Source organism: Aquila chrysaetos, chromosome 23 (assembly GCF_900496995.4).
Source record: "Aquila chrysaetos chrysaetos chromosome 23, bAquChr1.4, whole genome shotgun sequence".
Classification (NCBI taxonomy): domain Eukaryota; kingdom Metazoa; phylum Chordata; class Aves; order Accipitriformes; family Accipitridae; genus Aquila; species Aquila chrysaetos.
The window spans coordinates 3,989,623-4,013,775 of record NC_044026.1 but is presented as its reverse complement, the minus strand read 5'-3'; the positions used below and the strand labels follow the sequence as shown (position 1 = coordinate 4,013,775).

Genomic DNA, 24,153 nt, shown 5'->3' with positions numbered 1-24,153 from the left:
CAGCGTGCCTTTCTTTTTCCCTGAATGTCTGTTCTTACCTGAGAAAATGCTACCTGGGTGCAAGGTAGAAAACAAGGGAATGTTTACTGTAGTGTTAAAGAGAAAGATTTTATGGATCTGGTACAGTAGCTGCAGTCTTTACTTTAGAGCACAATAACAGTGATGGGTACTTCTGGATGAATGGAGGAGGAAAACAAATTGGTTTGCTATGGTTTTTTTAGAAAAAACAATCAAGTTTTCAAAAAAACAGCTCATTTAAATTACTTCAAATGTGTTACCAGATTGTCAGATTGTTGGTGACAATATCTGACATGAAGGAGAGGGATCCAGAAGGTATTAATGTGCTTGTTAGAAGCACTCCACTTAGCTAGTACCCAAAATAAAAATACTACCTTATAAATCAGCACTCCTTCCTAATATCACTCAACTTTGAAGTGGACATAATGACCTCTTCTCTAATTCCCTGTGATAATTTTTCTGTATCTGCACAGTTGTCGTAGTGCAAGATTAGATGCTTTATGGATGAAGAGGTTGGTTGGTTGTTTGCTTGACTGAAGTGAGAGCTTAGTATGTTTATCTTCTTGCCATCCATTTTTTGTTAGGCTATGCTAATTATACAAATAGGTGGTCAGAGAGGGGATCATAAGGTGCAAAAAGGAGTTGACATAATGAATGGATATAAAACAGTCAAAAAAGAAAGGCTGATATTTCAAGTCAACTTCTTACAGCTTTCACATAAATGTATACATGCTTAGGGGAAGGGAAATAATAACCTGGCTACTTGTCAAACTGAATTTGATCTAAAATGTATCCTATTGTCTTGCAAGGATGAGAAGGTGCATCTTAGGTTCAAGAGCTTCCTTCCTGTCCTGAGTTCCTCAGGCTTATCCTGAGGATCGAGGCTGGACCAAGTAATGAAGACCGAGAATAGTAAAACAAAGTGGAGAAATGCGCATCAGTTACTGCTCCAACAATTCAATCCACTTTGGTATTAGTGAATCATTTATTCTTTTTGCTGTCAGTTGAATACCCATAGGCTTCTTAAGAATCCAAGGTAAAGGTAATCGGTGTGAAAACCAGTGTGCTATTTTGGGTGTGGGCACAGTCCCAGTCCTCTTATAATGGCCTTTGAAAGTGTTTTAAATTGATAGATGTTGGATAGGAGCTGTGTATGAGTACAGGATTTAAGGGCTTTTTATTGTTTCATTGCTTGAAAATCGAAGCTTGTTCTGAGAACACTCAGACCATTTCCGGAGTGGAGGTACGTGTTAGTTCTTGGATCTCCTGCCCTTTGCAGCATGCAGAACATCTCAAAAGTAAAAAACCGTGGAAACAGTTACGGACTCCAGAAAAAGGCTTTTACCTAAGTACTGTTTTACTGTCGTTATTCCCCTTTGCAGAGTCAAGTTCTGATGCTCAGCATTACTTTTGCCAAGGGAGAAGGCCAGTTGTATCATTTTGGCTTTTAGCATCTAAATATTTATACAGACTAGTTAATGTTCCTCTCGCGAGTAGTCACACTGTTTACTTCAACCTGCAGCTGCAGCAATCTAGGTGAAGCTGCCAGCCTCTGCAAGGGGACAGACGGGTGGTCGCTGCTCCACGGGCAGAGGGCTGCAGCCTTGGGAAGAGTGGAGAGAGCAGCAGCGGGAGGCGATAAAAACTTCTGTTGTGGATGTGGGGGCTCTCTGTCCCTGCCCTAATGTTCCCCACCAGCCTTTCTCTGGGAAGCTGGTTATACTGGTTGTTTGCACAGCGGTGGGGGGATAGTGGATATATCATAGTTTTCTTGCAGGAGGAGGATTTTCAGAAAACGCAGAAAAGCTAGCAATAGGTTTTGTAACATTCTGTGAATGATGGAAATGGCAGTGAGAAAAAGCTTAAAATAGAAAAATGACAGACTTTAATTACTTTGACTTGGAACCTGTTTGTTTCCCCTCTAGTTATCCCAAGGTATTTGACCAACTTTCATGCTGCTTGACTCTTGAGCTACATCTCCTCTCTTTGGAAGACCTCAGAATACTGGCATTAGCAAAACCATCCAAATAACCATACAAAATAATAAACAGGTAATTCTAACTGGTTGCATCAAATTGTTGTCATTGAGCAATGACTCCCCCCCGCCCCCAGTACTAATACCACTGATCTTGCAATAGCTAGGAATACGGTCCCTGTGCAGTAGAGAAGGACGGGGTTTGTCGGCAGGATTTGCCATCAGATTTGTTCCCTACCTTCTGCACTTGAACAGTGATGACGTTGAAAAACTATTTCTGATGTGTGGGTTAGGAATTTGGGGTGGCTCAGGGACCGGTTTCTTTTTTATGATAGGTGGAACATAATGAGAATATCCTGATAAACAGAAAGGATGACTGTGTATTAAATTAACTCTTTTTATAGCTTTATCTATCTATGTAGACTAAGCTTTCAGTTTGGAATAGGTGCCCTGAACTTTTTTTAAAGCATCACTAACAATAAACATTGCTGTGGACAAATTTCCATATTCTTCTCTTTATATGCAAGTGGCGTACAAGCTTAAATAAAAATGTGAGAATAATACCATGATCGCCAAAAGTCATTAAGTTACTTTTTAAAGTACCTGTTTTGTGGTGCTGCCATAAGTTTTTTCTTTAGCCGTTAGTGTGTCCGTCCAATTACCTACCTTGTCATGAAGCAGAAATTTATGCTGCTAAATATGGAATTTTAATGATCAATTTTGCAGGATTTTGAGATTGATCTATAAAAGTTACATCCTTGTTCTTGCACAATCTCCTTCCATCTTCCAAGAAAATGTGAAGCCAAATATACTAGGCATGTCTAAAATGCACGAAGCAGAAATTTGACTTTGCTTGTATAAGGATGTCAGAATGATCACTAAAATAAGCCTGTTAGTATTCTGAGTAAACTATATACTCTTTTTAAAAATAGCAAAGATTTTGATGGAGATCAAATAGTGGTCAAAATTTTTTTGTTTCTATAACTGAGTTGTGAAAAGTTATTAATGCTGAGCAAGAAGGTGAAACCTAAATAATTTGTTACTTGGGAATTAACAGTTTTGGTAGGAAAGCTTAGCTGGACACCCTGTGTTCAAAAATTATTCATCCTTAAATAGTCAAAATTTCCTTTGCTGTTGCTTTAACTTCATAGCTTTGGAAGTATGACATGAAGAACACTGACATAGTTTACAGTTGAAATCCATTGATATTAAGGTAAACAACCACAGGGTTGCTGTGTTAACAGGCACTCGGAGTCAGTAACAACATGAAGAGGAATATACCATCTGTGATTGCGTGCAGTTGTGGGAGAAATCAAAAGCTAGAGAAATACCACAGCTGGAAGTTACTTACTCAAGTCTCTTCATATCACTATGGCAAAACTGTAAAACACTTTTTCTGGAAATGAAAAAGAACTTGGTGTAAAGACACTGATATTTGCGATCAGAGACAGGCAGTCAAACTCTTTCACCAAGCAGCCGCCTTCTCGTCTCTCCCCAATAACCCTTCCCTTCTCACTTCTTCCCCAGGCCTACAGTAATGGTCTTGTTTGGTGTCAGCAAAGCTGCGAATGTGTATAGCTCTGAATAGGTAAAGGTTCTGTGCTGTCACTTCTACCACTGCCAGCCGTGGTACTATATGTTGGCTTTTCAACAGCAATGGAAGACTTAAAAGTGCTCTGGAAATGGAACATCAAAAGCATATGTCCACTTAAAACTGCTCTTTAACAGGGAGAGATGGGAAGGGGGAAAAAAAAAGGATATTAATTTTGTGATTAATATAGTGGTCTGGAGACATGGAGTCCGAAGTCCCTGCTCTGTCACACGCTGCCTTTGTGAATTTAATTTCAATTTCTCTGTCTCTGTTTCCTCATTTGTCTGCTGGGCATAATGGCACTTTTCCTCCTGATGCCAAGTACATTAGCAGTAGAATATTTCACTTTGTGATGGGTTTGTAAGCAGAAATAAGTAGGCAGATTACCATATTTTTTAAAAACTGCACAGGAAGAAAATGGATGTAGTCTTTCATTATACTGGACCTGAAGGAGTGACCTTGTTTTTTTCTTTTGAGTTTGTGGTGTGTGTTCGTGAATCCTATTAAATTATTTGCCTAAGTATTCTGGACTGATTTTTGACAAGTTAATTAGAATGCCAGCATGCTCTAATACTATGTAATGGAGAATTAATAACAATTAAGAATTGTTACTTCTGTTGTACAGCAAGACACAACAAAAATTTAAATCAGACCCCAAAGCCAAGGTGCAAACTTGATGCAAAGCGCACAGAGCCTAGGGAGGCAATCTGTGAAACTGAGTTCCTGGCTTTTCTTGGTACGGCGTTTCCAAAAGCTGCAAGTACTTAGTGTTTGGCATACGTACATGTTTGGGGGAGGCTCTCCCGCGCTCTGTGAATGCCTTTGCTACTTTGAGATTATATTGCTAGCGGACTGGGCTCTAGGGATGTCATCTTTAAAAGCACGGGAAAACTGCACATGGTGCAATTCACTTGCCATTAAATCTGTTAATGTGCTCTCTAAAGGAAAGACCGTAACGGCTGCGCTCGTTGGCTGGCGCTGCCTGTTAATTATTTCCAGAATTTACTGTTTTGGAGTTTCCTGCCCTGGTAGTTGCATGTCTGCCCAGCCACCTCCCCCCAGTTTCAGGCTGTGCTGGTCAGAGGTGCTGCTCTGCAGCTGGGCTTAGCAGCCAGGAGCAGCTGCCTCGTACAGCTCCCCAGGAGGATGGGGAAAGCCCCCAAACTCCTTGCAGATCAACTGAGGTTAATTAAAGACATGCATGAAGCTGCCTACAATCAGTGGCAGACTGCCCAAAGTTGATTAGAAAAAAACAAGAGGGTACTATTACCTTCAAGTAGGACAGAATGATACAAGGAAGCTCTGCTGACAGACTCATTAAAATGAGTGGGTGTTTTGGTTTTTGAGGGTTTTGGGCAGGGGGGAAGGGGGTGTCTGTTTTGTTTTGTTTTTTAACAGAATCACAGACTGGTTGAGGTTGGCAGGCACCTCTGGAGGTCATCTGGTCCAACCCCCCAGCTCAAGCAAGGTGACTGAGAGCCAGTTGTCCAGACAGCTGTGGAATATCTCCAAGGTCGGAGATTCCACAACCTCCCTGGACAACCTGTGCCAGTGCTCGGTTACCCTCACAGTGAAAAAGTGTTCCCTCATGTTCAGAGGGAATCTCCTGCATTTCAGGTTGTGCCTGTTGCCTCTGGTCCTGTCCCTGGGCACTGCTAAAGAGCCTGGCTCTGTCCTCTTTGTACCCTCCCTTTTCAGGTATTAATATACACAGGTGAGATCCCCCCAAGCCTTCTCTTCTCCAGGCTGAACAGTCCCAGCTCACTCAGCCTGCCCTCATAAGAAAGATGCTGCACTCCCTTAATCACCTTAGTGGCCCTTTGCTGGACTCTCTCCAGTATGTCCACGTCTCTCGTGTACTGGGGAGCCCAGAACTGGACCCAGCCCTCCAGGAGTGCCTCAGCAGTGCTGAGTAGAGCGGAAGGATCACCTCCCCCTCTTCTGTTGTACCATCCCTTCCCATTTCCAGGCATATCCTTTATTTTCCTCTTTGTACAGAAACGTATTCCCTGTGATGCTGGAATTTTGCTATGTTTGGATTCCTAAATTTGTGAAGCAAAACCGCACTGTGCCAAGGAGCAAATAAACAAACAAAAAAAAGCCAACAGTCTGATGTCTCTGTGTTTTTACAGTTGTAGCTCTGTCCAGAACCATGCTTGGGGCACAGCCATCGAATATCTTTTGTGAATTATAGTCCCAAAAGTTTATATTCTTTTCCTGGTCCTAATGGATACTGAAGTAGATGTACTCCACGTGCATGTAGCTCGAATTCCTTTCTGATGTCTATTCACTTGTACCTGCCTACGCTGATTTTCACTGGCTTAACGTATTCCCTGAGCGTATTGTCTTCTGGGAGCCCTACAGAGACCTCCTTAATCCCGGCAGTCAAATATTTGCATTTTTTTCATTCACCACACCACTTCCTTGTTCTGATACTAGGGATGGCGATGGGTGGTGAGACAGATAGCTTAATAATCCTGCATTTTCTATAATGCTCTTTTCATTTGTCTGTCAGTCGCTGAAACTCCTATGGTTTGGAATGAGATTGCTTCTCTCCAAGTAAAGCAGGGCCTTCAGGTTTGGCAGCTCTCGTGTTGAAGGTCGCTTATTTGTATTTACTTTCTGAAAAAAGGCAGCTGAACCTGAGCAAGGTGCTGGCCTTTTCCCACGTGATTGCTTATTAGTACGGTTCCATTTTTAAATAAACCTGACTGAAAATGGAATCTTGCTCCGGCAGATACTCACCTGAACCTATTTGGCGCCTTAAGGTGAGGTGATGGCTCTCTTGCTAGAAATAATACAATGCCACGCAACCACATGTAAGAAATAGTAAAAATACTTGGAATTGTTTTGACAGCAATTTTCTGTTCTGAAAAAAACCAGCAACAGACGCTCTCCAGCACCTGCTCCTCTGTTTCTTACAATACTCTCTGTTTTATCTACACCTCCGGGTGCTTCGCCCTCCGATTTGTCATCACTACCTTGGTGACGTTCAAAAAAATAATTCTCGCAAAGTATTTTTAGGGGAAAAAAACCCAACCAACCAAACAATAACTTCGCAGGGCTCGCTGAGCGCCACCGCTCCTCTGGGATTTCCTTCCCCAAGCGCTGACAGAAGCCGCGCGTACCCCGGTTCAGCTTTCCCTCGCTCCCGTTTCACTTCTTCCATCCCCCGACCCCAGGGGAATTAACCGGGAAGCCACCACCGGGACCTGAATCCCTCACATTTAGGGGAGATTTTCCTTTTTTTTTACCGGAGGGGAGGTGTGTGAGGCGGAGGCGGGAACGGGGGGAGACAGAGAGAGAAGGGGGGGGCGGAGCCTGCCTGAGGCACGCGGCGGCCGAGCGCGCCCCCTGGCGGCGGCGGTGGCTGTGGCGGCGGCCGCCCAGCGCCATTACCGTGGCCCGGCGTGGCTCCTCACAGCGGGAGCGGCGGGAACCGGCGGGATGTTGGGGATAGCGGCGGCGGCGGCGGCGGGGATGACCTGTAACAGGTAGGAGAGACGTGGGGGCCGCCCGTCCCGTCTCGTCCCGTCCCGTCCCGCCTCCCGCGGCGGGCGGCGCTTTGTCTCAGCGCGGCCCGGCCGCTGTCACCGGTCCCCCCCCTCCCCCCCTCGCCTCAGCTCCCCCGGTACCCCGGGGAAGGCGCTTCCCCCCCTTCCCCACACACACCCCCCCCTCCCCGGGCAGCGCCGCGGCCGTGCAGAACCCGGGACGGTGGGCAGGAGCACGGCAGAATTCCGTTCTCTCTTCCACCGCCCACTCGGGGCTCCGTTCCCCGCGGGGAGCCTTGCTGCGGCAAATCGGAGGTAACGCACAAAACTCAAAATAAAAAAAAAAAAAAAGGTTTGGAAGGGTTTCGTGCCCTTTGCGTTAAAAGGCGTCCTTTCCCGAGGGGGCGGGTGTGTTTTAAATTCGGGGTGCTAAACCGCCTCGGGTGTTTTTGCGGTGAGATTTCGTGTAGTTTTGTGCCTATCCCGCAATTACGGAGCAGTCGTATCTTAGGGAAAGGTTAACGGGGATGGGATACAGAAAGCAGAAGCCCAGCGTTTCAAAGCCTCACCCGCTGTCGCCGTTTCTTGGGAAGAAACGTCCCTAATGAACGCGCTTGGCAAATGTTGCACTAATATGTCGAAACCTGGGGTCGAGGGAAGGGAAGAGAAGCGACTTCATAGCTGCCTTGGGCCGCAGGTTCAGGACGACCGCTGGCGCGCAGACTTTAGCCCCGCTAAAAAACGCCTTATCTTTCCCGCACCTGATTTCTACCGCAAACTCCTCCAGCTCTGCACCACGCCTTCGGAGAATAGCCGTGGCACCAGCAAAGTCAAACCGAGTCGGGGCTACCGCGGTGGCACCCTGGGCCAGCACGCGGCGGGGTGGGCTGCCGAGCCAGCTCCGCTCCCGGGGTCAGCATCCCGATGGCCCCGAGGCAAGAGGGGGGGAAGGCGGCAGGATCTCGCCAGCCTTGACCAGCTTTAGCAGCCGCCTGCTGAGAAAAAGATGATAACGTGATTGGGATGTCCATGTGTATTAAGGTAACTGGTTTTTCTTCAGCTGTTCCAAAAGCCGCTTGCTTTCTCAGTGGGTGATGATAGGTGTTTCCAGGCCAGGCTTCTTTCTGCGTTCCCAAAAGCGGCCAAGTTGTCAGTATTTGTGCTGTGAGCGTCGGTCTCTTGCGACTGCGAGGGTCTGCGTGTCGTTCGGCCCCGCACAGGTGCTTCGGCTCCGGTGCAGAGCCTGCCTCTCCGGGTAAATAGAGCAGTTACATATTTGGCATCTCTTCTGCTGAAGTTTTCAGGGAGCAGGCCAGCTGCGCTGCTGGTACACGCTTCCCAGGATGTGAACTAGGCTACACCCCTGGCACAGCGAGAAATTTTGGGACAAAGTCAGGCTAGAGCCTACACTTGCAGAAACTTGCTGAGATGAAGTAGCAGAGCGCTCTGGTGGGAGCCCACCTCCCTCAAAGCTGTCTGGGGGGCAGCTCCTTCAGCGCAAAACGCACGCAGTGCATCCCGCAGCGGGCGAGCGGGTGGCCAGCAGATCCAGGGAAGCATCCTGGGGGTACGGCCGGTGGCTCGAGCATCCTTCCCCGGCAGCGGGGATGAGCCCTCCTGCCTCCCAGCAGAGCAAATCCTCCCGCGGCTGAGAGAGTCAACCTGGCGTCCTGCTACTGCTGCTGCCCTCTGAATATGAACTGCTCACCCAGCAAGGGCTGGATGTGGGGTCCCTCTGTGCCTCTCTTCTCACCGCTTTTTGGGGGGTGAATCGTCATATCAAGGACAAGGGACGGTGGTGAAGGATGTGAAGGTGCTGTGCGGTTGATTTCTTGCAGAAGCGTGGCTGGAGGGACCAGAGGGAGCTGCTGGCCAGGGCAGGGAGCGTGGCTCGCCTGGCTGCGGGGTCAGGTCCTTTGGGGGAACCAGTTGCAGGACTTCTGGCTGAGGGGGTTTTTCTTTAGACGATTCCAGTCCGTTGAGGTCAAAAGAAAATGAAAGGGCAAGGATGTGTAAGATTCATTTCCATTTGGTGAAATGCAAGGAGAGGAAATTAAAAATTGGTGTGTTTTCTTGTTTTGATTCTTTGGAACACTAAAAATGCAAATGTTCCGTTCGAGCCCACTTTTTAACAAAATACAAGGTGATCTCAAAGGCTTCTGCAGGCTGAAACTCCTGAGGGATTTCAGATATTGACTTTTTGCTCTGATTTACAGAGTTTAAATAATCTGAGTTTTGGGGAAGAAAACAAAAAAGGAAAGAATGACTTGAGGTCTCTCTCCAGATTCGGTACACGGAGGAGCAGCAGACATCTGGTCAGCAGGTACGCACATGGGGTTTGTTTTCATCCTAGGAAATACTCTTCTTTTTAACTTTGTGGGTTTTTTTTTTTCCCCTCCTCTTTATAGAGGCTTTTTAAACTCGAGTCGCTGCTGCGGCTTTTGTTTTGCAATTCAAGGAACTTGCAGGCTGGGGCTGTAACCTGAACGCCTGTTACCCAAGGCACAGCCATCTCGCTCATCATCACGCTGGGAGATCAGACTCTGCCCCGGAGGAGAAGGGTTTGGGCAGGGAGGGATGTGCAGCGTGCCCTGTAGCTGGGTCGGTGCTGGGTAGTGGTCTGTCATTCAGGATTGCTGGACGTGCTGCTTGGGGCTGCAACACCCGCTTGCTTCGTAAGTGTCCTCTGAGTTTTGTGGGCAGCTTTTCCAGCTGGTTGTGCTGAACTCATCTCGTGTTATCGTTGGAATAAGTTTCTTATGTGGTTCAGAGAAAACATTAGCTTGCAATTCAGAACCGTTATTATCTTAAGCCTTTGTAGTTTCCTAGCACAAACTTAAGTTTTTCTTTGTAGCAATAAATACAGGCCAGCATGCAGTAAAATACTGAACCAAGCAAGCTCCTCTTTATGCAAAGCATAACTGCATTTGAAAAACTAGCAGAGACTTACTGGATTTTCAGCTCTTGTTCTGCTGTGGACTGTGAGGCTCAAAAATGTGGGCAATTCATAGTGTTACTGGCTTTGATAGGCGACTCCATAAATAAGAAGCTAAATGTGATGCTGCATTTTGATCTCAGTTGTAATGCACGGGTCTTTTTCTTAGAACTGGCTCCATACAGTCACTGCAGGGGAACCGTTAATGGCCCGCAATATACAGAGGATGGTTTGCATAGTTAACAAATTCTTTTTGAAGTCGCAATAAAATATTTATTGTTGAAGCACTTAAGGCAGGCTTTTCAGCTCCTGCAATTGTGGCTTCGTGCTAAGTGTGTTAGTTTAGACATCCTGATTCCTCTGTGTGGTGTTCTCCTCCAAAGCCCCGTTTAAAGGTTTTTTCACTCCGTAGCATAATGCAGTCTCTTACTACTTTTCAATGTAGGGAGGCTTTAACTACTAGCTGTGCTAAAAGCAGCTTGTTAGTTGGTGGGGAAATGACTCACGTCAGGTCCTTCCATGATGGCGGGTGCTGATGACAAGGAAAATCAAACTGACAGTCACATTTTGATAGCCAAAGCCTTCCCTTGTATAAGCTATCCATAGCATGAATCAAGCAGCCATGTACGTGGTCTGCTGTCCTTGTCGTTTTAGTGATGTGTAACAGTGCACGTCACCCTTACAGCTTGTGCTGAAGCGCTGCTGTGGAGGCAGAAAGGGTGAAAGGACGGGAAGACCCTAATTCAATCTGACAATTAGAGACGACGTAGCAGGGGACTGTGCCCTGGGGTTAATACTTTTCTTCAAATTAGGACACTCCTTTGCAATTACTTCAGCATTTCCCTTCCTGCACTGTCTGAGTCTTTATGAAAATGCTTACTTATGCTTTTTAAGCAGATGGAAGGGAAAAAGAAGTCAAGATACTGTAATTTCCTTGGTTGGTTTTGTGTACCCTAGTAACCCTTTATGCAAAACAGTTTGATGAATTTGTCTGAGTGCCTGGAGACCGTTGGCAAGATGCAGGGGGCAGAAGCTGATGGTGTGCCCAGTGACAAACTATTTACGGGCAAAGCGGACCTCTTGTCTGCAGTCTGAAACCACGTTCCTGTGCAAAAATGGCATAGTCTGGAGTATCTTTGGGTGCATGAAAAATAGTGTTACAGCAAGGCCAGCACCCAGGATGAGGTTCTATGCTCTGTATTTTTCATATTAATTGCTTTTCCTTATACTTTAAATAAGAAGTCCTTGAATTCCAGCTCTGATCATCCTTTTTTTTCATCACTTTTAACTTATTAAAAAACCCCACCAGCCCCTTCTACAGAATTTGGTAAGAACATGACTCCTAAGTCACTCGTTGCATTTAGGGTTGTTTCAATCACTGCTTGCATTAAATAGTTTGGAGAACTGAGAACACACTGGTGGATGGGCTTTTGATTGAGTAAAACCTAAACTGGTGGGAACAGTAGAGTTAAAACCTTGGGGTTTATTGCTCACACCATGGATGGGGAGTTGGTGTGGATAATCTGAGAAACTAAGGCGACGTAAGGATTTTATGAACGTTTCCTGGGTGGCCTGGGGAAGCTGCCATGCTCAGACTTCTGAGGGTTTTCTGTATTAATATATTGTTTTAGTGTAGTTGGGGGCACTGGGAAAGACCACAGCAAAGCAATGCAGCAACGCCAGCAAATATTTGGGAGGCAACAACATGGCAGAGTGGCTCCCGTCCAGACCCCACGCTGACGTGCAACAGCTGTGGGATTGATGTGGGGAGAGAAAACCACACAGAGAAATAGTTTCAAATCCGCCTTGGGAGGGGGAAAGAGGACCTCGACGCTTTGCAAGGACTCTTTATGGGGGGCTTGGCCATCCCCGCTGGGGCTGGGTGCTGCCCTGCGGGGTCGAGGGTCCGGCTGCTAGCCTCTCGCCTTCTGGAGCCGCAGCATCCCCAAGTCGTCCCTCGGTGTCTCCTGGCACGCTCCACCTCTGATCTGGGAATGAAAAATACAGCTTGGCAGGCGGGGTGGCATGGCCTGCCAGCGGGTGTTGTCGAGGGGGGAAGGCAACCCCTGCAGATTCAGGGCTGAATCAGCACGGCAGCCTCCGCTTGCAAAAACCCCTGGTTTTGGTGAATCCTCCGTCGTGATGAAACGCTTGCAGATGGGCACATATTTTGGTTTGTAGCTTTGCAGATGAACAGCGTGTGCCTCTGAACTGCTTTGGTAGCAGGACAGACTTGTGTTTCGTGGCAGAGAAACCAACATTTGTGCTGGATTAAGTGATTTATTTTTGCCAGGGTCTGCTGGTAAGTGGGACGAGATTCACTCGGCAGCGATCATCTCCCAGACCCAGCTCTGGCCAGTGTCACAAAGCAGGACAGACTGTCTCTGGGCCATGCCAAGGCAGCTGCTCTTCCCACAGGCGGCAATTACAGAGACATTTTAATTAAGCATGCGGTTGCGCTACAGCTGACCGGGGTGACCCGCACGTTCCCGTCTCCCAACTTCTCTCGTGCCAGCACCAGGGACCTGAGCCAGCTGAAAACCCATGGTAAGAGAGATTGGTAGATATATAGATTTAAAACTGAATTTGTCTCCATCTGGATCAATTCCTTGATCTTGTGAGTGGCGGTGATGTCGGGGAGTGGGGTGGGAAGGTATGTGGGAAAGGTGGAAATACCCATTTTGGCAGAAGCATGGATTTGTGCCCGGGTCGTGTACCCGTGGCCTCGGAGAGCGGTGTTAAAGGTGGGGGGGTCCTGTGAGGAGGTGCTGGGGATGTAAAGGAGGAGGGAGCAGTGTCTGGTGGTGGTCTGGGTTGGGGCTGGGGACCGCTTGCGGCCGTCCCGAGTGGGATGTCGGGAAGGGGCATGTCCACGCTCCGTTGCACTGGAAGAGGCATCACCTGCCTGCAGGTTGTTGAAGGAGGATCGCCTGGGCAATTTTGCTTGCTGCTGTTGAAAGCACGCTTGAGTATGTTCTGGCTGCAGCTTGTTGTCCCCTCCCACAGCCCTGCCTGAAGGGAAACCAGCCCGGCAGTGGTTTTGTCACGGTTGTCACTGAAGTAGCTTGCAGAAATTCACCTTTAGAGGATTCGGAGGAAGGAGACCCCCGTGTCCCGTCCCCGTGACACGTAGGGTATAGTTAGAAAGGGCGACACATACATAGAGAATATAGAGAATAGCTACACATCGATGCCTGTTTAAGTCTACCTAACGTTTGTTGGCACGACATGACTTCATGATCTGAAGGTGCCCAGGGGCTCACTTCACCCATTGCTTCCAGGTCCCCAGAGGAACTGGATGCTGTTTATACCCACTTGTACTGTTGAGTTAAAAAAAAAAATGGAGCGAGAGCTGTGCCTGTGAGCTCTTGCAGGCTGAGTCCCACCGTGCAGAGATGCAGCTGCGGGAGAGCCAAGGCGCGCGTGGCTGCTCGCTTTTCTTCTCGAGCACTGTATGGTGGAGACAAGGCAAGCTGCTGTGGGATGGGGCTTGATGGGAGCTGTTGGTGACCTTCCCCGGGACTGAAAGGAGAAGGGCAGGAACCTCCCGAGTGCGACGTTTCTGTGGTACTTTAAACATCCCAGAAAAAAAATGGGTTTTTTCTGCCTCCTGTGTTTCCTTTTCTGAATATTTGCAGTTGCAAGAGAGGCTGTATTCTGATTAGATGAAAAAGGAATCGAAGCAGATCATTTTAAAGCTGCTGCTGTGAAGAAAAAGCTGACTTCCGAAATCTTTGTTCCTTCATTCACATTTTTTTCCTTTTTGTTAGCCAGCCTCAGGAAATGAGAACATTCTTTTGGCTTTCCATGCCTGAGTCACATCTTTTATATATATCTATATATATAAAAATATGTTAAAACATCTGGAGATGTTTGTTTCGGAGAGGTGCTTTTTTTGTATTTATTAGGATATCTGAGCTTTAAAAGTTTGTACACAGTTGGATGTTTCCAGAGTTTCCCATACTTCTCTGGTTACAAGGATATATATATATGTTTCTGTCAGAAAAGCCGAGGGAATTGTGCTGATAAGCTAGGGAATATACAAAGAAGTAAAAGTAGAGCCTTTAAAGAAAGTGAGAATTTGCTATTTCTTTCAAAAATTAAACTATTGAAGTGGTTGTTTAATGTGAGTTCCGTCCAAATATGTAGCTCTTTAATGTTTACCAAGTATTTATTTAAAAAAAAAAAGTGTGAGGAGGAAAATCCCAGTAGCTCTTCTCTTGTTCTTTTTTTTAAAAAAAAAAAAAAAAGGAAAAGGAAGTCATTAAAAGCTCATTATACCCATCTCTGCTGTTCAGCGAGCTGACACCGGGCTCTGGCAGTGCTCTGGGTGTGCAACGGGGTCTCGCTGCCTCCCTCCGTCCTCCCACCGGGGTCACACGGGGATCGTGAGACTTTGCTTTAAAAGGAATAAAAAAAAAAAATCCATTTAGTTTAACCGAAGGCCAAATATTTAACTTTGGCGGGGGAGGTGGTGGGATTTAGGAGAACGAATAAAATTTCCGCCCTTGGTTGTTTAACGTAGCTGCACCGAAAATGATGGGAGACCAGGGACGGCGGGCACCGGGGGGGTCCCGTGCAAGGAGGGATGGTGAGATGGCGACGGGGCATGAAGGGAAGGTTCTCCCAAGGGTCTCCATCCGCCATGGCCACGTGGCATCCGGGTGTTCACGGCGGCTTCTGCTCCCACAGCTCCCACTGAAATGCCCTCGAGTTTATGGCTCAGATAAGAAACCTCTTGCTGATCAAATATTTTGATTGCACCCTGGCCTTCCTGTTAGCTTCTTTGATCTTTTCTTGTCAGTGGATTATAGTGGACTTCTTTAAAGTCTTGCGTGTTGAAATAGTTGTATAAATACAGTCCTCGGGGTAGGTGTTATTTAGAAAAGTACTTACCTCCCGGAAGAAAATCTACCTCCTTTTGCCCCTTCAGCATGCTTGTTTGCCATCGTGCATCAAAGAAGTGTGATTTCTGTAATTATGTCAAAGAATAGCAGCTTATTGTTAATTGTTTGAAATAATCTAAAGGCCGGTGGGGCTTATTCTTTTGGCTGATTTCCTGCTTGTTCAAACACTGAAGAACTGTTTCAGGTTCGCATTTAAAAAAAAAAAAAAAGAAATATAAAAGAAACCCGTAGAACCAGGAGAGTCTCTGGGGGAAACCGATGGGCTCGCAGCCCTGGGATGAATCCCCCTCTGTTGAAATCTCCAGCAGTCACAATTTCTCTTTTTGCAAAGAGAAAAGGCTGCCCTTTTCCCCGGGCATCCCGTTCGCGTGACGTCCCTCGTGAAATGGCGTCGCTCAGGCCCCCTCGGTGCCAGCATGCTGGGAGCTGGATGTCTTCAGGCGGTGGCACAAAGGCAGAGTTTAGCTTTGGGGCGGCAAGGGGATGAGCTGTGCCATAGCTTTGCAGTCACGCAAAGCAAGGGAGGAGGGATAAAATATTGCCGGTGGCTACGTACGTGTAAGCCCAAAGGTCAGAGTTTCCAGCCTTCGTCTGAAAGCCAAGTTTTCCTTATTGTCGCATGAAAGATGGGAACGATCACCCTGAGCTCTCCAGTGGGACCTGGAGAGGGTCCGAGGGTTTTCAGCATTGGGGCGGTGTTTGATGCCCCCGGCTCTGGCTGGGTCAGTGCAGATCCCAGCACTGTTCTCAAGGGAAGGTGGGATGCTCCTCGGTGTCGGCTCACATCCGAGGCAAACCTCACCCAGCATATACGGCTCTTCAGACCCATCCCCTCCCCAGCCTGCATTTAAATTTACTGCTGGACCAGGGCATCATTTCGTTTTGAAAAGTACAGATAAAATGAAGTGTCGGGTGTTAACGACGCTGCTTCATTTTGACGGGGGTGAAGCTCTTTGTGCTTGCGATTGCTTAGCTGATAATGCTGCAAGGGGGAAATAATTTGGATTTCTTGTGTCGAACTGAATCTGAGTCACAAATGTGAAAATCATTATTTTTATTATTACCATGCAGAGACGGGTAAACAGTACAGTTAAGAGGAACCTTGACATTACCCTTGGGAAAATTACTAGAACATGATAAAATGGCAGAGGACCCAGGAAGAGTAATATTGCATTATTGCTTAGGTTTCATGAGAAAGCTTTCTGCTCACCTTGGGCTATTTATTCATTTATAAATAGGTTTGTGAACCTGTATTTAAGAGAGACATTCAAGGAGTTTAATGCTGTTGCATGGTATCAATGTCTTTTCAGAGCAGTTTCAGCATGGACAGATTCCCAAGGTAGGCAGAATTACAAAATGAGCATTTTGTGTCATTTGAGGTAAAATTGGTTTAGCCATTTTTACCTGATGGGTTTTGATAATGTGTGGCTGAGTAGCTGTGTAGTGGTTTGACTGACTTAATGGATTTTCTGTTAAGTCCATAAATGCACAGTTTAAAATGTGCAGCAGTTACTTCCATGCACGTACAAAAATAAGCGCCGGAGTCCGCAGAAGGGAAGTGATGGGGACTAGGCTGGGTTGTAAGTCTCTAGGTGCCCAGCAAAGCCACCACGGCCATCACAGCCATCACTTGGACGAGTTGGGTGGTGGCAACGTGGCGCTGGGAGGTCTTCTGGGGGCAGAAAGGCTCCATCCTGCCGGAGGAGGAACCACGCCACTGCGAGCTGTCTTCTGGCATCCCACCTGTGTAGGCATGAAGGATGTTGATGGTACTAATGTCAAGTGGAGGATTTTTCTTTCCTGTGTTGAGTAATACTCCTTGTTCGGTTTGCATTACAGGTATTTACCAGTTCCCCCTGCCACAGTGGGGGGAGAATATAATGAAAAACTGCTGAGTCCAGATTTTCTAATACATCATTAATTCCTTTTCATGAAAGCATGTGCAGAATGAGCAGGGCCTTAATTCCAGTTCAAAAGGTTTTCCATCAATCTTGGAAAAACTAAGTTATCCACTCTGTGTTCCTGGTTTAAATAATAAAGTTCTTGTAGCTGGTCTTGGGGATGCAAGAGAGAGGCAGGGTCTACCTGAAATAGTTAGAAGGAAAATCTTTGTTCATCACACTAAAAATACATTGCTCTGCATTCTACGGAAATATCTAAAGTTCATCTAAAGTTCATGTTGATCTAAAGTTCAATAAGCCAAAGATAAAGTGTTTGTGTCATCAATATCTAGTATTTCAGATTGTAGTGCTGAATGTTTCGTTAATGCTTGAGTGGAAATGTTGCAAGGATGTTAACAGAATTGCATTTACTGAAAACTTTGTTTCATTTGCTTTTTTCCTTATGATATTAATAGAAGTCAGGAAAGACAAGGAGCTCATAATATTTGTCTCAAGTATTCTTATCTTAAAGTGAACATTAAAAATTTACAGAAAGGACATACTTGTTTTTCAGAAATTCATAAACAGTGAAATGTATCTAAGTAAAAATAATTGGATTAATTTATTTAGTCTGAAGACAATATAGTCCCAATTATGCAGAGTACTTGAGTTAAATTCCTGAGTTCACTCGGGTCACGTTACAAGTTTAAATTTACATTTCCTTGGAGCCGAGAGCTCAAGTGCTTGGAGCTGGCAGGACTCACGTCCCCAGTAACAGTGCCTGGGTTCACCCTCGTTGTCTGGGGCTCACGTGAGGGTTAAACTGCATCTGTGCTACTGTATTCTCTTTATAAGCTTTCTTAAGAGATAGAATCATAGAATCATTTAGGTTGGAAAAGACCCTTAAGATCATCAAGTCCAACCGTTGACCTAACACTGCCAAGTCCACCACTAAACCATGTCCCTAAGCGCCATGTCTACATGTCTTTTAAATACCTTCAGGGATGGTGACTCCACCGCTTTGATGGGCAGCCTGTTCCAATGCTTGAGATACCTATGTCATGGCACGTGAAGCATTTAAACCAACCAAACAGGTAAAAGAATGGCAGGAGAAAATGTAGTTTGTTTTTTTGTTTTGGGTTTTTTTTTTTAAAGTGATTCTGCCATAAATTATTCCACAACTTTGTTCATTGTGTACAAGCAGGTGTTGCAATAGGATGTTGTCTCCAAAACATTACTGGCAATTGCCTGGTCAGATGTATAAACAAACACAGGATGCCCCTACTGAAGTCTTTCTTCCGAAGCAAGAAATGCATCAACAAGAATTGCTAACGTTTTAAAACCTCAGTGGATGATGGCACAGCATCAAAAGCACTGTGGCAAGGGACACTTCAGTTCTGCACACATTGTCATGGCTGGCACTTTTCTCCCTGGATGCTGGAAAGTTGCAACTGCCTCTCAGCAGGATGATGCTGCCCGTACTCAAAGAGAAGCTGGTGGTGTGGCACGGCGCAGGTAGGGGAGGCTCGCAAAACGGCTGCTCAGTGAGTGATAAAAGTCACAGCCGTCATCTCCAGACCCTCCTGCCAGGCCTATCCCGATGGGCTTCATGCACTGAAATGCAAAATTTGCTCATTATATGTAAGAAAGGAGTTGAGGGAAACAGTGGCAGTATCTGGGGACGTCCAAATGTAAGGCAGCGGTCGACAGCCCGCACAGTGCTGCGGGTGTGGGAACCCTCCTGGCAACCTCCCCAGGTGGTGATGCCACCTCTCCTGTCTTTTCTCAGCACCGCAAGAATTGTTTTTTAGAATCATAGAATATCTTGAGTTGGAAGGGATGCATAAGGATCATCGAGTCCAACTGGGACTCAGCTGGGAAGTTCCTCCTGGCCCCGATCCTTATGTATGTACCTCATCATCTTATATTACCTTATTGTGACACGCTAGGATGTTTAATTTTCTAACCGCTCTGGCGTATCCTGTTGCTTTGCTTCTGTAAATACACATTTTCTGTGCTAACAAATCTGTGCGTTTGCAGAGGACGTCTTCAATGCTTCATCAACCCGAACCACAGCAGTGGCTTTCTTTTCCTCTTTAGCACCCAGGCACGAGGCCGCGCTTTGAACCAATTGCACTAATAACTTGTGTACGGCGGGGAGAAGAGAGCAAACTGCAGCTGAAGTCAGGAATTATTTGCTCATTCATTAGTTATGAGGAGCCAAACTGAGGTCATTTCTAGCTAGCTGGCCAACGTGCTACTGCTTGCTTCTCTTGAGCTCTCCCTGCAGAGTCGCTGTCTGCATTGCCCTTCTGGCTGTATCTTTTGGGAGCTGAGGCAAGCAACCCAGGGAGGATGAAGATTAAATTGCCCCACAATTTTTTTTTTCCAGGAATACAGGAGCATCTTCTAAGAATACAGAAGTGTCTTCTATAGGGGAAGAAATGTGTCCACCTCTCAAAGTTGGAGGAGTGTGATTCAAAAAGGGGGTTTCTGCGTTTCCATGCCAAGAGGGAAATTAAATGGACCACCAGCTGCATTTAGCATTTTTTTTAAATAGAGCAGCTTTTGCAGAGTTATTTTAAAATGTGGGGGTTACTTCCTTTTTTGTTGCTTGACATTGATATGAAAATACCTGAGGAACAGGTTTTAAGAGTATCCCCCCCTTCCCCGCCCCCCCCCCCCCCCCCCCCGGTTTTATTTCTTATTTATTTTTAACTCTAAAAATGTCAGTGTTGTCTTCCGTGACTCCTATATCTGGAACATTTGGGCCATGCTTGTTGGGAACGGCTATCAATTTGTCCTGGTACAAAACCATCTGTGAACAAGCCCTAAAGTTTTACTGTGACATCCCACTTGCTGTTGCTGTTGTCATGTTAACAGCTTTTCAGTCAGATCAGAGTTTTGTAGCTTAGACAGGAACTGAACTTCTAATGGAGAAAATAAAACTCCCCAAAAAAAAAAAAAAAAAAGAAAAAAGTTTTGATTAAAAAATGGTTTTCCTGATTTATCTTTTTGCCAGGTTCTATAATAAAGCTTGAAATGATTACCCATCAGAAATACAGGTGATTTTTCCGTACTCAGAATCAAGTTCCTTTCAGATCTGCAGGGGGTGTATCATTAACTTCAATAAAAATAGATTAGTGGAGCTTTGTGACAATTCCCCCAGACTGCATGTATATAAATAGAAAATTCTGCACCAGTTTAAGGTAATATTTGATTATCTTCTGCATGTCATTAGTAATGCAGAAATACCTCAAGCCGTATGTTTGATCACTCGTTGTTTAACGTTTCTGATAACTTGTGCAAATGCTAGAGGTTAGCATGATTAACTGATTCGGTGCCAATGGGTTACAGCAAGTCCTTCCCAGTTCTCCTCGAAGCCAGCTGAAATTCTGTTGTTCTGTTTAATGGGGCTTGGTTTAGACTCAGGGGTCTGTAAGTGGAACATTTAGGGCCAAATAAAACAAAATACCTGCTAATACTTGGAAAATAATTCTGTCGGCTTTAAGACCTTGGTTCTGTGTCTGAGGTATAGGGATGAAACTATTGCTGTTTTGAGTTAGTTTTGTCTGGATGGTACAGTAAGGTCAGTCTCGTAACAGTTATAGCTTGGGAGGATATTTTCCTAATCTATCGTTTCTCATATTTAAAGAAGAGCAGCTGCTTGTTTGATAAATGGGTACGGCATGCCTACCCAGGGTCACATCCCTGTGCACACAGATAAATGCCTTCAGTTGAAGTTGTCGTAGGTTGGATTTTACACCTAGCAAAGTATAGTTTGTGTAATTTATGTCTTGCTTAGAAGTAGTAGCTAAGGCTTTCAGCTTTTATTTCATACAAAAGACCTGAATTTAATTAAAAAGTGATCATTGTACTATATGACCCTGTAGTTTTGCTTACAGTGTTTTTCAACAGATCTTGGCAACGCCCTTTCATTGCCGTAATTGGGTTCGCATAGTTGGCAAACCATCATGCAAATATAAATGTGAGGAAGAAAATGAAAGTCCGGATCCGCAGGCTATGAAAAGCGAGTCAGCGCAGGTCTGCTTGCTCAGAAGGTCGGCACCCAAATGACAGTTCGGTTTCAGTCTTATGCAGCAGAGTGTTAAGAAGTTGTGCATTAACCCAGCGTACTGCTAAGTGGTATGGTTTAATTTACATTTTTAGCCGAGTAGCCACTTGGCTGATGACCTGCACCTCATTGTCTCGGCTTTGGTGCAAACAAAACGGTTACGGATGGGTAAGCGAGAAGGAGGTTCCTGTTCACAGGAGCCTTCATGGATCCTCGGACGAGCTCGGGGCAGGGGTGAATTTTACAGGTTTGGGTTGGCAGCAGAGTTACTACTGCAAGTGGGTGGGAGCGAGGAGAGGTTGCAGCTGGTGGGACTGTGAGCTGTGGGGCTCCTGGTGACCTGCCTGTGAGCCAGACCCTGCCTCCGGCAGAGGTGAGGGGTCTGGGTGATCTCCTGGGCACACGTGGGTCGGGTTTGAGGAGCGGTGTTTTGCGGTAGTTAAATTTTGACAAAGCCAGAACTCCCCTTCAAGAAAGGGAGAGCAGGGGAGAGGTGCTGCGCCTTGTAGCAGTGGTTAGCGAATGATGTGTGCGAATAAAACAGCAGCAGGGAAGATGGCATTTATACATCAGCTTGGTCAAGGGGATTTTTATCACCTATGGTGCACCCCACAAGCAGCAGGGCTCTGAAACACCTGTGGCCAGGCACTTTGGTACTGGAGACAGTAAAGAAGGAAGGAGGGCAATGATAACGCTTGTAGTGTCTAAGTCACTGTGGTTTCTAAGGTGCCTGGAGTATTTGTACCGCTTGCTCAATGTTTCTTGTCTTACTTGGCATTATACCAGTACTTTTTAGTGACATTAGGAGTAGCACATTGGGATTTAATGGTAAAAACAGGATTTCTGTTCATTTGGTATCATCCCCCACTCCCTCGTGAACCAGATGTGATTCTGGATGACTGTAATGATTTATCCATTAAGTTGCTGAAACCATAATCTGTGTGTGTGTGTGTGTGTGTGTGTGTGTGTGTGTGTTGCATCGCATTTGTGTTCCTAATTAATTTATGCTCCTGATTTCTGCTGAATGCAGAGCAGCAGGTCGGGCTGCTCAGAGCTACCTGTTATCATCTCCTTTATAAATATATGTGGAAAAGCCAACTTCTGAAGGGGATAGTTGCAAGGCAATGTTAGAAGATTTGCCATCCTGGCAGCAACAGTGGCAACTATATGTGGTATTAAACAGATGCTTGGACTACTTTTGCTTCCTCTCTGCAGTATTCCCATCGTAGCATCCCCAAAGGCGAGGGGGTGGGAGAGGAAGTGCTTTGATTACAAGGATTGCTAAAAGCCAACAAAATGAGGGAGATGTCTCTGCTGCAAGGGGATTTTTTAGAAAGGTCTCCTTCCCCCAGGCTTGTTTTGTGGCCATGTGGTCTTCAGCAGGAGCAGGGCAAGGCAGTGCCTTGGTCTGTCCTGGTCTCTGCTGTCTGCTCAGGGTCCTGCTGCCTCAAACGGGGCAGTGGTGGGTCCAGCCTCCGCGTGTGGCCGCTCTTGCGGTCCAGCCTCGCAGGTGCGGTGATGGCAGTGGCGGGAAGATTTAGTTGTGGGAGCAGAGGAGGAAAGGATCTCCCGAAAATTGACTTGACCAGCTTCGAGTCCATACGCTGGTCGGTGTTTCAGCTGCATCGCTGGGCAGAGGGTTGGGTGGAAATCCAGGAGCTCCTCACTGCTCTGCGGGAGGGATGCCAGATCTCACTCAGCCTCTCCCCAAGCAGTCCTGAAGAGTGGCAGACGACTGACCACAAAAAAGTGGTGTCTACTTGAGAGGTTTAAAAACTTGGGTTTTGCCTAGTAATTGGAAAAAACTGCCTAGCTTGATACTTATTACAAGTTATCTGTCCTCTAAATATTTTTCTGAGGGAGGGTTATAATGGTGATGCTCTCTGATGGGTCATCCAGGTGGGAATCCAGACTTTTAAATTTCTAGAGCATGTTGTGCGTGGCCTCGACTTTCGAAATGTTGCCATAAGAGTACAGGCTGGCATTTCTAGGTATGTTTTAATCCAGTTAACAGTATTGGCAGATTTCATTTATGCTATAAGCAACTTGATTCCTATCCTGGTTTCTGAAACAAAAAATTGCGAGTGATGTTCAGGGACACACATTATGGGTAAGATAAATGTAGCTTAGCGCTGGGCTCACAGCCATGTACAATGCTGCTCAGTGGGACAAACGTCGTCAGGCACAGGTGCTAACAGGTATCTGCATAGAATTGGGCAGAGCACACAGCGCAGAGTTACTGGAGTTTATGCCAGCTGTGGGAAGTCTGGTGATAACTTCATGTTAGTAGGTTTTATACCAGGAGAGGTCACCTGCCAGTATTTTTTAAAAATATCTGATCTGGGTAGGAGGGTTCATGGTGGATTGGTACTCAGCACCATGCTGCTGCAGCATGTTTGATCGCACCTGAGAAGCTGTGAAGAGGGCTGTGCATAACCTGTGTCTCTGAACTGCGATTTCAAGGAGATGGCAGCTTGCTGAAGTTCAGGGAGCAGGGCCAGGAATGGTATACAGATTTTTTTTTAATTATTATTCTTGTTGTTTCATTGGGAAAAAGAGAGCTTAAAAGCAAACAAACACAAGCAGCAAACAAAGGAGGCCTTTGCTTTGCCAAATGTCTTGCTCGTAAGAACATCAGCAATGAGATGCTCTTGCACTGGCATCTATCTCCTGCCTTGGGGGGGAAAAACAGTCTCTGTTGTTCCTTAGTGGTGTCTGTTTTACAAATCCTTTGTTTTTATACCTTCAGTTATAGGTTGATTGGACCGATTATTCTGTATTTGGGAAGGTGCCTTTGAGCAGCCTAAGCATACATTAATAATGATTGGCCCGAGGGTAAAGCAGCCTCCTCCCCCCCCGAGTAGAGGATGCTGCTCTGAACCCAGAAGCACGGCGTTCTCCTCCGGCTCCTGTCCGGAGGGTGATGGTGGCATAGCACAGTCCCTGCAGTAACATTCAACCCTCCCTTTGGGTAGGTGTGTGCTATTTGGCATGGTTGGCCTATATACATTCCTTAAGATTTTATTAAAAATATGCATTTCTGTTGTACTTCATTCAAGTACAAATGATGTATTAATGAAGGTCTCCATAGCTGAAAGGAATTCAGTGGGAAATCCTGTGGCTGATCTGACCCCAAGGAAAGTTTTCTCTTCATTTGTCTTTCTTCTCTTTTGCCTCTTCCTTTCAGTATCTAATTGCTGTTCCGTGGTTCCTGGCACTGGTGGTTAAAGCTGAGGGCCGATTTCATTTTTGTTTTTAATATCTTTGGCATCTATAGG

The 24,153-nt window shown here is 46.0% G+C and overlaps 1 protein-coding gene across 3 annotated transcripts in view; it reads left to right on the top strand.

The window, feature by feature from the left end:
• The first annotated feature begins 6,948 nt into the window (after nt 1–6,948).
• The window catches only part of LIMS1 (LIM zinc finger domain containing 1), a 74,578-nt gene continuing 57,373 nt past the window's right edge, over nt 6,949–24,153 (top strand). The window contains exon 1 of one of the 3 annotated variants that reach the window (XM_029998933.2): nt 6,949–7,078. In XM_029998933.2, coding sequence (XP_029854793.1) covers nt 7,032–7,078 — 47 coding nt within the window. In that variant the 5' untranslated portion in view covers nt 6,949–7,031. Of the gene's footprint in view, nt 7,079–9,294; nt 9,402–12,158; nt 12,561–24,153 lie in introns of those variants that run through there. The other 2 variants (XM_029998935.2, XM_029998934.2) reach the window with 2 other exon arrangements.